Here is a 14,230-nt window from a genome sequence, read left to right on the forward strand (position 1 = left end):
GTCTTATAGACATCTAAGCATAGTCGCCTTGGCTAAAGCAAGGCTAAATTTGAGCTGTCACTGAAAATCTAATAGATGTCTAAGAATAGGCCAAAACTAGACTAGTCATCAAATAAACAGAAATGACTGACTACGCATATAAAGTCTGTCTAATCTGTCTATTTGATGACTAGTCTAGTTTTGGGCTATTCTTAGACATCTATAAGATTTTTACTGACAGCATAAGTTTAGCGTTGTTTTAGCCAAGCTGTCTACGTTTAGACATCTATCAGACATATTTTAAACACAAAATTGTTTGCTGACATCATATAATTCATATGCCAGTAGATCCCCTTTTAGATTCAGTATTCAGATGCACATTTGATGTAATAGTTTTCTGTATTAGCTCATCAGTCTCTCAGATGATTGTGGAGGGGTTTTGCAAAGATCTCGCCACAACCTGTCAGAATGAGGTCCAGACTTTGACTGAATTACCACAACTCTTTTTTTCTCATTTCTTTTATAGATTTGCTACTGTTTTGGTGTTAGCTTTAGTTGTCTGATGGACATTTTGTGAACACACACCTGAAGACTCCAAACCAATAGTTAAAACGTCTGCTGACTAACAGGATTTTGAATAGCATTATTAGATTTGTTTTTGTTGTTTATCATATAAGGTTTAATTTTGCTCATTTCAAGACCTGCCAAATAACAGACCTTATGTATGTCTAGATATGGAATTTTTTTTATTTAATGTATGTCCTAATTTTTTCACATGACCGTATGTGACCCTAGACCACAAAACTTGTCTGCTCTGGTACCTTTTTAGAAAAATACATTGTATTAGTCAAATTTATTGACTTTACGGTAGCACGTTACAATAACAGATGGATAATGATGTATTAATATGTAAACTAAACATTACTTTATTATGAATTAATGATGAGTTAAGGTGCAGGCTAATCATGAACGAACTTTAACTACAACATGAGTCACAATAGTTCATGTGCAAATAACGGCTACCTTAATCACCTGTTAGTACATGTTGTTAATTAATGTATTAATTAACATTTAAGTTTAAGCTAAATGGAACCAACATGAGCTGTTAATGTATAATTATGTCATGACTTTACTCGGAGGGGCACTACTCGTGAACCCCTGTGTTTAAACTGTTCATGTTGATGTTGACAGAACACTTTCCTATTGTTAGTCTGTGTAAATGTTCTAGACGGACGTGCATAAGGAGTTCATGAGTAGTTAAAAATGATGATGTGCCCCTACGAGTAAAGTCATGATATAATTATACATTAACAAATCATGAGTTCATGATGGTTAAATTAAGTATAAACTAATGTGGTAATAAATACATTAATTAACAAACAATCATTTACTAACAAGTAATTAAGGTAGCCATTATTCACACATGAACTATTGTGACTCATGTTGTAGTTAAAGTTAGTTCATGATTAGCGCACACATTAGCTCATCATTAGTTCATATTAAAGTTTAGTTTACATATTAACACATTATTGTATAAGTGTATTATTGTATGAGTGTTTCCGAATTTACTTGTATGCCAAAATTATTAGAATATAGAGTAAAGATCAATCATGTTACATAAAGATTTTTTTTTTAATTTTCAAATACTGTAAATATATTAAAACTATTTTGTTTTGTTTTTTATTTTAAAAGTGATTTTCTCAGTATTTAGATTTTTTTTGCACCCCTAGATTCCAGATTTTCATATAGTTGTATCTTAGCCAAATATTGTAAGCTTGTGCTTCAGCCTGCTCCATTTTGATCATATTGAAATGTACTTTTTGTAAAATTTTTATGTATGATATTTCTGTTCGAAATAAATTAATCAAATCATATCAAAACAAATATTGCTCTATCCTAGCTCATTTACTTAGCTTATTTATTCAGCTTTCAGATGATGTAAAAATCTAATTTAAAAAAATTACCCCATGACTGGGTCACACATATAATAAATACAGAAAAATCCTGTAATAAATACAGTTGATGTCAGATGAAAAGAAATCTGTGGAAATGCATGCAACTTAACTTATTGCTTTATTGAATAATAGCAATGAGTAAAGGTAAATAAAATTACCAATTTTATTAACATTTTAATTATTAACCCCTGTGTTTATTTTTTCCAGAATTTCTGTTTCACAGAGAGAAGATTTTTTCAGCTGCAGCACATTTCTAAACATAATAGTTTTAATAACTCATTTCTAATAACTGATTTATTTTATCTTTGCCATGATGACAGTAAATAATATATGACTAGATATTTTTCAAGACACTTCTATACAGCATAAAGTGAAATTTAAAGGCTTAAGTAGGTTAATAATGATATTTAGGCTGGATAGGGTAATTAGGCAAGTTATTGTATAACGATCGATTATTCTGTAGACAGTCGGAAAAAATAGCTTAAAGGGGCTAATAAAATTCTTACTTCAGCTGTGTGTGTGTATATATATATATATATATATATATATATATATATATATACACTCATTCATACACACTCATACAATATGGCCAATTTAGTTTATTCAATTCACCTGCACCAATTCACGCATGTCTTGGACTGTGGGGGAAACCGGAGCACCTGAAAAAAACCCACACAAACACGGGGAGAACATGAAAACCACACAGAAATGCCACCAGCGACCTTCTTGGTCTAATATATATATATATATATATATATATATATATATATATATATTTTTTTTTTTTTTTTTTTTCTTTACCATTGTGTATAAATGAGTGTATGGGTGTTTCCTAGTATGGGTTATGGCTGGAAGGACATCCGCTGCATAAAAACATATGCCAGATTAGTTGGCGGATTAGTGACGACCCCTGATAAATAAGGGACTAAGCTGAAGGAAAATAAATGAATGAATTTTTTCCATCTCTATAAAGAACAAAGTGAAGAAGTTATATGTGAAATTGACATTAGTAGTATAAATTATAAGTACAAGCTGACCTATACCTGATAAAGGACAAGAGTAGTTGTATTTGACAATACTTAAACTTTAAAACAGTGTTCACAGCCAGAATCACCACGAACACAGCACCAGCAAAAACATTCTTAGCAAGTCTGACCCACAGGTGAGAATGACAGATGCTGCTGAGCTTTTTAAACTGATGTCAGGCAGCAGACAGCAGAAGAACACAAATGCAAAAGCTACGGCTTCAGCTGAAAATTGCATGAAACTTCCAGGAGGAATATTTTATGCTTGCTGTGCAGACAATGGACAAATGGCCAAGGAAAGCCAGAGCGGCACAGTGGGGAACCAGGAAAATCTCCACACCAGCCTCCGGATTTCAGACAAAGAGGCACAAAAGGTAATTTTTTATCTGACGAGCAGCATCTAAAAGGTATCAAGCGGGAGCTGCTTTTCACGGCTGAGAGCGCAGATGGAGTGCTGAATCAAGCTGGGATGATCATCAACAACACACCACTGCTCTTCTGCCTTTCAAACAGTCCGAGCGTAGCTTTTCACTAAGTTGGATTTTCGTTTTTCTTTCTCTTTTTTTTTTTTTGGACTGAATTAATCTCTCCTCTAGCATGCTTCTTTAAGTTGGATTCTATGCAGAGCTTAGCCAATGTGTTTCCAGTATTTCTTTCTTTTTATCTGTTGTTGCATTTTCTCAAATTCCCGCTGTGGAGATCAATTGCATTTGTCATTTGCTCTCCTTGTTGGCTTGTCTCTCCACATTTTCAGGATGTCTGTAAATTGGTGTCGACTACAGACAACTGGAATCATCAAAAGCAAATCTCATCTCAGGACAATGAATGGTTCCAGCAGGAACACTCTTTTGTTGCAAAAAATAAAAAATTAAATAAAATAATAATAATAATAATAATAATAATAATAATATATATATATATATATATATATATATATATATATATATATATATATATATATATATATATATATATATATGTGTGTGTGTGTGTGTGTGTGTGTGTGTGTGTGTGTGTGTGTTTGTATGTACAGTCAAGTCCGAAAGTTTTCAATATAATAATTTTAGCAAAATAAGAGCTATCATACAAAATGCATGCTATTTTTTTCATTAAGTACTGTCCTGTTTTTAACTTTTTTTATATATATAAAAAAGAGATATTTTACATAAAAGATGTTTATATAAAATTAACAAAACAAATACATGGCTGAAATTATTCAAAGAACCCCCTGCAAACATTTACATATGGTTTTCAATACTGTGTGTAGTTTTCTGGTGATATACATATTTTTTTCTTCTTTTTTTTTTTGCTTTGCAATGGTTGTTCATGAGTCTCTTCTTTGTTCTGAACAGTTAAACTGACTGCTGTTCTTCAGAAAAATCCTCCATCTTTTGCATATTCTTCCATTTTTAGCATCTTCTGCAAGTGGGAACCCCTTTCAGCAGGTAAACAACAGTATTGAACAGTATTGCATTTCAGCTATGTTTTTTTTTTTTTTTTTTGTCTTGTGAACTATTTTTAAATAGCTTTTAAGTAAAATATCTACAGTTGAAATCAGAATTATTAAACCCCCTTTGAATTTTTTTTTTTATATTTCCCAAATGATGTATTTCGGCTAGAATAAAAGCAGTTTTTATTTTTTTTAAAACCATTTTAAGATCAAAATTATTAGCCCCTTCAAGCTATATTGTTTTCATTATTCCATAAATTGCCTATACCCTATCCTGTCTAGTTAATCACCCTAGTTAAGTCCTTAAATGTCACTTTAAGCTGTATAGAAGTGTCTTGAAAAATATCTAGCAAAATATTATTTACTGTCATCATGTCAAAGATAAAACAAATATTAGAAATTAGTTTTAAAACTATTATGTTTAGAAATGTTTTGAAAATCTTTTCTCCGTTAAACGATTAATTCTGACTTCAACTGTATAAGATATCTTATCTATAAATAAGACAGTATATTCATTAAAAAACAAACAAACATACATTTTGTGTTTTTGTTAAAATTGTTAACAATTGTATATATAAATGTTATATAAAAAAGTCCTTTACTTGTACTTGTCTTTTTTGCACATTGTTGCACATTTGCACATTGAGACACTTATGAACATTGCACATCTGCACATAAATGCACTTTAAACAACCACTAGACTCTCTTGGACATTTCTGCACATTTGCACACACCCTGGGCATATATTGTGTAATTCTATGTACACAGGTGAGTGGGCTTGACAAACCACCTATAGGAGACACTCCCTCCTCTCTTTTGCATAAGGCACGTTGTTAGAAACTCTTCTGTGTTTCTGTTTGTACAGATATTTTATACATGTTTTAATACATTTTTGTACTTTTTTTTCTACAGCCACATACTCTATATTCAAAACCTTAAATACTTTATATTTGCTTTTATTTTCTATTGCATTACTTCTATCCTTCACAGTTTAAATTTTATTGTAATTGATATTATTTTATTTTGTTATTATTGTTACTATTTAGAGGTCACGAGAGGTTGTGTAAGCATTTCACTGCATATCATACTGTGTATGACTGTTTGTCAAATGAAATTTGAATTTGTACAGCAGTGCAAGGAGTAAAAACAGTTTTTTACTCAGACTAAAGCTTTTAGTAATGTGTGTGTGCGTGTGTGTGTGTGTGCGTGTGTGTAGTGGGTAGCACAATTGCCTTACAGCAAGAAGGTTGCTGGTTCTAGCCTCAGCTAGGTCAGTTGGCATTTCTGTGTGGAGTTTGCATGTTCTCCCCGTGTTCGTGTGGGTTTTCTCAAGGTGCTCCGGTTTCCCTCACAGTCCAAAAACATGTGGTACATGAATGGGTGAGCTAAATTGTCTGTAGTGTATGTGTGTGAATGGATGTTCTCCACTGATGGGTTGCAGCTGGAAAGGCATCTGCTGCATAAAACATGTGCTGGATAAGTTGGCAGTTCATTCCACTGTGGCAACCCCAGATTAATAAAGGGACTAAACTGAAAAGAAAATGAATTATATATATATATATATATATATATATATATATATATATATATATATATATATATATATATATATATATATATATATATATATATATATATATATATAAATGAATGCACACACATATAAAGATAGCTATGAGCTTTAGTCTGAGTAACAGACTGTTTTTACTCCTTGCACTACAGTACAAGATAAGGACTCTCAACTTTTTTCAGTAATTTTTCTTTGCTTGTGGTTTTTGATCATATGTGACTGAATTATGAGACCACCAGTGTTTTCTGTTGATCCCGCATAATTATGTTTATAAAAATAACTATTTTTGCTATTTAGCAGTTTTAATGGTGTATAAAACAGGAACGAGGCCAAACTGAACTAGGAGCAGCCGAGTGCTCTGCAACTAAACAGACACATAACGCCATCTAGCGACTGAAAGTCATAGAAAAATGGAGGTCAAATGTAATTTTACTTAAATTAGCTTGACGCTAAATGTTTTTTAATATGCATTAACTATATTTAAACCAACATATTAACGACTTCGAAACCGAGAGGTTGGAACCTACATTACATGAAATTGCTACTGTATATCCTGGAACTACTGGTAATGTATTTAAACTTTACTGATAGGGAAGGTGGACAGCAGTACAGATTAAATAAGACATGACTGGGAAGAGGAAATAGGTATTACATTTTGTAATGACAGATGGAATGGATGCTTGAAAAATGTAGTCATGTTCTGTGAACGCAAGACATCATCTGATCCAATATAAGGTCATTCATAGGCTCCATTATTCTAAATTTCATAAACTTCATAAAATATTCATAAAATATTTCCAACAATCTCTTCATGTTGTAATAAGTGCAATGTGTGAACAGGAACTCTGTTTCATTCTTTGTGGTCATGCAGTAAACTACCATTCTGGAAAAATATATTTAAATTTCTTTCTAATGTGTATTCAATGAATCTGGAACCTGACCCTATTGGGCTTTTAGGAGCAGAGACAGAAAAAGGACAGTTCTTGCAGTAGAAACCAAACACAAGCAATTCTGTTTTGTATGTGTATTGCAAAAAAAAAAAAAAAAAAAACTAGTTTTACAAATGTGGAAATCTGATTCTGTCCCCACCTTTGAAAAGTGGTCTAGAGAACTTGGAAATATGTTACACTTAGAAGAACTGAGATTCACACTAAATGACAGATTGTCAATTTTAACAAGTTCTGGAAACCATTCATACTATTTATGCAGATAGACTGAACTGATATAGACTTTTACAAGACTGTTGTGTTCATTTATTTTAATTCATTATTTATTTTATAACCATCTTATAATTATTTTATAATGTATCTTTTATTCTCATTGTCCATGTACACCTTGCTTCAATCTTTCATTTTTGTCCCAGTCAATTACATATTATGATTGTAAATGTTATCCATGTGTAACATGCCTTTTATTTTATTTTTTGTGAACCTTCCACAAACATTTTGATTAATGTTAGATGGATGGGGTGGGAGATGGGGTTCTGAGTTCCTTTTTGTAGTAAGCTAAATTCACAGTGATAGAGCACCTCCAAGTCCATTTCAGTCTTGCACGGATTTAGGCGGTACTGTATTTATGTAGGTTTTTTCAATTTAAATGAAAGTGAAAAAAAAAAAAGATATATAAACTTGCCTAATAGAACCTAAGCTAGACAATAAATGTCAACTTGTAGTTATTCACTAAACTGCAAATTATTTTCTGATATATAAATCTAAATGTAAGCCTACATACATGCCATAGATTTCAAAATATTGCAAAAACAGCCATTTGCATGTTTTTTTTCAACCGTTAGAATTACAAATATGTACGCATGTTTAAATATATTAGCTATAATTTATATAAAAATTATATATGGCCATATATACATATGTATACACACACTAGCATTAAAAAAAAGATTAGCTAAACGACTAGCTATGATCTATGTGCACATTAAGCTCTTTTGCATACAGAACCAATTGAACACGGTATGAATATAATTATGGGCCAATTAATAAACTTTGTATGAAAAATGATCAAATCTAGAATATGGGTGCAAATTTTTTTTTAATAAACTAAAGCCCTGTCTGGAAATCACTGCCTAAAAATGAGACAAAAAGTAAAAAAGTGAGTAAAAAGAAAAACACTATTAAGTATAGCTCTCAATTATAGAGCAAAACACACTAATTACACTCAGTTTTTAATTGACCATTAATTCTGATTTGTGGGTGTTTCCAAACTTTCCATTTTAAACTCTTTAGATAAATGGCATTGCAAAGAAAAACCTAAAAGGAATGAAAATAGCGAAAAGAATTTTATTACAAAAAGCCAAAATCACATCCAGTCAAATGACTACAAAAAGGATGAATGAAAGGCACACTTCAGGAATCACTGGAATTATGTACATTAAATATTGATACAGTGATACGTCATGCATTTCAATTTGACACCATTAATAGGCCAGTAAATGTGTTTAAGGAAAACCATCACTAATGCCCTCAATCACCCTTAAATTATCAAGTTGCAAAATTGAAACTGCTGTAGTTTGATTCATGTAATCAGAGATTACTTGTTTTACAGAACATTCATTTGTCGCCTTAACAACACACAAAGAAAATGCATGCAGCTTTCATATATGAATCCAGTTGGAACAATACTTTTGAATGTATACTAAGTGTTTGAAATGAAAAATATGTTTGGAATGAAAAAAATGTGGGAATGCTTAATCTCGAAAGACAAAAAGCCCTCACAATTATCAAATCTTCAGTATCAAACTAACTGTGAAATGGTCAGGAGTGTCGCTAAGTCATAAACATTATGACTGGCTGTTTTGGTGCTTTAGTGTCTAAACCCTAAAACTCAAAGTGCTTCTCTTACATAGGCTGGTATTTGGCAAATTCATACACACAAAATGTATTCATTGATCACACTTAGTCCAGAAATCATTATAAAATTAATACCCAATGTAGTTCTGGTACAGGGAAAGAAAGAAATTAAGAAAGAACAAATAAAGACAGTAAAGAAAATATGTTTCTAAAAAACAAAATTTCTATCATAATATGAAGGTTCACCTAAAACAATAACAAATTAACACACTCTAAACAATAATAATCATAAATTAGCAAACAACTTTTGGGGTTTTCAGTGATTTTGAATGAGAAATGAGGGGCATTTTTAACAATATTGATTATTACACAACTCAGTCAAGAGTTCAAACCCCTTAAATAAATGATGCATAAGTAACTTTGGCACAAAACACAGTTTTGATCCTCTGCTAACCTTTTTGTCTTTACCCCCACACCAGAACAATTTATGACCTTCTGAAAAACTTCCAAGAAGATTGTGTTGGTCATGTCAGTTCAAAATGTATTGGTCTAGTTTAAACCCACGTTCCATTTAAATCTTGGGAAAAAAGGCATCCAAGAATCCGGACTAGGTCCTCTCATGGTCATTGAAATCAGCAATAATTCAGCAACCATTTTGGTGGAGATAATGGGATTCTCACGTTTGGGATCACATTTCCCTGCAGTGTCAAACACATCAAGAGATTCATCTGTTAAAAAAAAACAAGACAGAAAAGTTGTTTTTAAAAAAAGGTTAGACAACACATTGCCTGAAGTATAGATTTCCAGCATCATAGCCCAAAGTCTAAAGTTGAGCAGATTGTGCTATATTTGAAAGATATGCTAAAACAATCTAGAATGTAAAACCTTCTCAAAGATTTGGCTTCATAGACAGTAGTGTCATCCTCATCGCTTTCAAGATGGGCCATCTCCATTGTGTCATCATAGTTTGAAAGAAGCCCGTACTTCTTTCTCTGAACACCTGTTTTCTTCATACTGGAATAAGAGAACATTAAACATTTTAAAATGAAAAGCTTCAAATGAACAAAAATGATTTAGATTCCATTTCAAAACTATATGACTTTACACAAACCAAAAACAAAAAAACAGTCAGAAAAAAAATATTTAATCGAGAAATGCAGCATAAAAGCAGTCCGTATGATTGTTGTAGATAACATTAGTGACATTATCAAACACTTAACATGAAAAAAAGCTTAACGTGGCTTAACGTACCTAAACATCAACCAGGGAAAGACAAATGTCTGTCAAACTTTACTTGTAATTAACCCTAACTACTGTAAAAAGAGTAAAGTAAAAACATCACATTAAGCGTTTTCTTCCCCATTGAAGTCTATTACAAGGAAAAAGCTAAACGTGGCTTGATGTACCTTAACAACAAGCTGGGAAAATCAAATTTCTATCAAATTTTACTTGCAATTAGCACTAACTACTGGCAAAAGAAAGAGCCCTGTTTCAACAGCTAAAGTAAACAATGTTGTGTTTCCATTTGCTGCTGTGGGGATGTCAATGAGATGCACAATCACATTCTTTTGACAGCAAGGGTTAATCTATCATAAACAAAATTTGATTTTATGATAAGTCTTTTTAAATTTTGGTTTCCCCCAGTAGTTAAGTTAACTTTCCTTATTTTGGACTTCAATGGGAGAGAAAATGCTTAACGTGGTATTGTTAACTTTGTCTTTAGAATTAGGGCCCGTTTTTTGATAGTACACTGAAAAAAATTATTCAAAGATGATTCCTTGGATATACAAATTTTTTTTACGTTGAGTGGTTGTAAACAATTTATTTGGGCTGAATTTAAACAAACAAATTAAGTTGAACATTATCAAATTTAATTTGTTTGTTTAAATTCAACACAAATAAATTGTTTGCAACAGTTTTGCATGCACCACTTTTTTCAGTGTAGTTAGTGTTAATTACAAGTAAAATGTGATAGATTTTTGGTGTGCCCCACTTGTTGAAGTACATTAAGCCATGTTTTCCTTTTATAATGAACTCATCGGTGAGAAACGCATAACGTATCATTTTCACTCACTAAAATTAGAGCTCATTCTTTTGACATCAGAAATTATTTGTTACAAGTAAAATTTGATAGAAATTTGGTTTACCCTGCTTATTGTTAAGATAGGCATGATATATAAGACATGGTATAAGATACGGTTTCACGGTATTGATTATACTGCTCTAAAATATATTCTTTTTAAATGTCTGGGCTAAATACAAAATTTGTCCCCCTTTTGAAAACAATATATTTTATTTCGAGAAAAATTAAACATTTTGAAAGAGTAAACATGTCAGGCTAAATGAATTATTGACTTGTGCTGAATTCATTTGTTTCAAAAACAGCATCTTTAGATATCTTTTCTGCTGAAGATAATGTTGTCTTAAAAAATGTTTAAAAAAAAAATAAAAAAATCGTACACATACCTTAGGAACGGTATTGCAGAAAATTTTGATGGTTTTAAAAATCCTGACTTTTCCAAACCGCGGTATACCTTGAAAACGGTTATTGTCCCATGCCTACATTAAGGTACATTAAGCTTTTTCCTTATAACAGACATCAATGGGGGAGAAAACGCTTAATGCTTTAGAATGTCCCTTAACATTAAGCTGTATTTAATTTAGCAAACAAAGTTACACACCCATCTATAAAGTAAATAATATTAGCGTTCAAAGTTGTACGGCTGGTCATAAAGTGTGCAAGGGACATTCTAAAATGCTTAACGTGAAAAAAGCTTAATGTGGCTTAATATACCTAATTTCTGTCAAATTGTACTTGTAATGAACCCCAACTACTGCAAAAAAACCGAGTCCCAATTCCATAGAAAAGTGAAAAACATCACATTAAGGGTTTTCTCCCCCTTTGAAATCTACTATAAGGAAAAAGCTTGATGTGGCTTAATGTACCTTAACAACAAGTGGGGAAAACCAAATTTCTATCAAATTTTACTCATGACAAACACTTTCTGATGTCAAAAGAATGAGCTCTATTTTTAGTGAGTGAAAATTTTCATGTTATGCGTTTTAAGCCCATTATAAGGAAACAACGTACCTTAACACTCACAGGAGAAACCCAAATTTCTGTCAAACTTTACTTGTGATTAACACTAACTATTGTCAAAAGAACAGGCCATAATTCTATAGATAAACGGAACAGTATCACGTTAAGCGTTTTCTCCCCTAGTTTATCATAAGGAAAGGCTTAACAACTTTACAAAAACCGAGGGAAACCAAATGTTAAAAAGGCTGATCATAAAATCAAAGTTAGTGATAATCACAAGTAAATTTTGATAGAAATTTGATTTTCCCCACTTGTTGTTAATGTACATTAAGCCACTTTAAGCGTTTTCCTTATAATAGTCTTAAATGACAGAAAAACCTTAATGTGATGTTTTTCACTTTATCTATGGAATTGGGACTCATTCTTTTTATAGTAGTTCGGGTTAATTACAAGTACAATTTGTCAGAAATTTGGGGTTCTCTAGTTCAGTGTTTCCAAACCCTTTTCCTGGAGGCACACCAACAGTACATATTTTGGATGTCTCCCATACCTGACTAATTAACTTTAGGTTTTGGAGTCTCTTCTTATGTTCTAATTAGGTGATTCAGGTGTGTTTGATTAGGGAGACATTGAAAATGTGTACTGTTGGTGTGCCTTCAGGAACAGGGTTGGGAAACACTGCTCTAGTTGATGTTTAGGTACTTTGAGCCAGTTTAAGAACGTCCCAAACAAAACAGTACGATGGTGTAAAGTTCGCTTTATATTCGCACATTCTGGACTTTTTCTTTGATATAATTTCTGTAAAATGTTTGCACAGTCTTAACACTGAAAAATCATATCAGCAGCCGATTCAATAGTTATTTCAGGCCGAATATTATATATACACAAACATACACTATGCAAAGTAGCGTGGTAAACAATTTCACAAGTTGTCATTGTTCAAAAATGAACGAATATAAAAACAACTTTACCTCAGTGTTAACAACGAGCTATTCATCTGTCTAAACACATTTAATTGCCAACATCCATTCATTTGTCAGGAAATCGCCTTTATCTGTTAGTAATGCTACAAACTTTACATCCAAATGTTTTTAAAACTAAACTATTAAGATAATTTATTCCCCGAGGACAAAAAAAAGCATAAGACAGCAATAGCTTCGCATCAAAAAAAGAAACTTTTTTTCTATTAGTCTAGTACTGAACATATATATGATATACTAAACATATGGAGAGTTTAAACAACACGTCATTTGACATGAACCATGATTTCCAAATCACTTACCGGACCGCTCTCACTAAGAAATACAGGACTCCAATTGCCGTTATCCCGATCAAAACATACAGAGCCCTATTAATCATCGCACCATCAAGACGATCCAAACCCATTTTGTTGCTGGTTGTTGTAACGCTGTTTTTAGACTTTTCGGTACTGTTGCTAATAGTGGAAGCGGGTGGTTTAGTGGTACTGCCAGATTTATGTTCATTGTCATGGGCAAAAGAAACAGCCCACAAAGTCAACAGCAGAGGTATAAACCTTAAATGTATCATAATAGCTTATGTTAGTATATTTAAAGGAAAGCGACGAACTACAAACACATACGAAGTTCGATTTAGCTACCAGTCCAGTTCCTCTTCCTGATTATTAAAGACAGACGACAGCGTGCATAGTGTTACGGTAAATTGTGTCCTAGGGGGAATCAACAACGATATGACGTTCCCTTCTGATATCATGAACACATTTTAGACTATATTATTAATAATTTCATGTTTTTTAATTTATATTTGGTGTCGAGATTTTTTTTTTGAGTATTTAAATCATACTCAATGAAACTTTTCAAACGATTTTATACTAAAAGTATGAACTAAAATTACTGAACATACAAGCGCTGGCGCACATGCGTTAAAGTTTCTTTTAATAACCATAAATTCAAGTACAAACCATTACGTCATATTCAACAGTCCAATACATATAGTGTGACTGTTGATATAAAAGTACAAGACTAGGAACATAAACAAAATAAAAATCTAAATCTAAAGGGGGGGCGTGAGGGAGTCAAACGAGTTCAAGGCAAGTGGAAGCTTTCGGGTATTTCTGTTCCTCATGAAGTGAAGAAACTTTATGAACCTTTTCAGATCATTCCTCAATCCATTTGCATCTATAAATGAAGTGTAAACTAGAATCATTGGGTTATTTGCCAAAAAGTCTTTCAAAAACATAGCCTACAAACTTTGATTGAGACCAGTTAAAGAGTATATTTGTATCTGTTTGGAATGCAGCCAGTTCTGAAATTCCATGCAAAAATCGTTTATAACTTCACAGTGAAAAAAATAAATCTGTTCTACAGTTTCAATAAAATGCGTTAATGTGATATCTGTAATATATTGACACATACATAGCCATCAA

At 32.1% G+C, this 14,230-nt stretch overlaps 1 protein-coding gene across 1 annotated transcript; it reads right to left on the minus strand.

Moving 5' to 3' along the window:
* Positions 1 to 8,256: 8,256 nt before the first annotated feature.
* fam174c (family with sequence similarity 174 member C) lies at positions 8,257 to 13,482 on the minus strand. The gene is made up of 3 exons (XM_056468729.1): positions 13,109 to 13,482; positions 9,672 to 9,800; positions 8,257 to 9,514 (listed from the first exon to the last, which is right to left on the minus strand). The coding sequence occupies exons 1-3, from the start codon at positions 13,372 to 13,374 to the stop codon at positions 9,511 to 9,513; spliced, it is 399 nt and encodes a 132-aa protein (XP_056324704.1). The 5' UTR covers positions 13,375 to 13,482; the 3' UTR covers positions 8,257 to 9,510.
* Positions 13,483 to 14,230: the final 748 nt, after the last annotated feature.

Source organism: Danio aesculapii, chromosome 11, assembly GCF_903798145.1.
Source record: "Danio aesculapii chromosome 11, fDanAes4.1, whole genome shotgun sequence".
Classification (NCBI taxonomy): domain Eukaryota; kingdom Metazoa; phylum Chordata; class Actinopteri; order Cypriniformes; family Danionidae; genus Danio; species Danio aesculapii.

Excerpts from the sequence above, each read along its gene's own strand:
- fam174c (XM_056468729.1), bottom strand. The coding sequence starts at position 13,374 with ATGATACATTTAAGGTTTATACCTCTGCTGTTGACTTTGTGGGCTGTT. Across the intron at positions 9,801-13,108 it reads TTCTTAGTGAGAGCGGTCCG|TATGAAGAAAACAGGTGTTC; the intron begins GTAAGTGATTTG and ends CTCTTATTCCAG.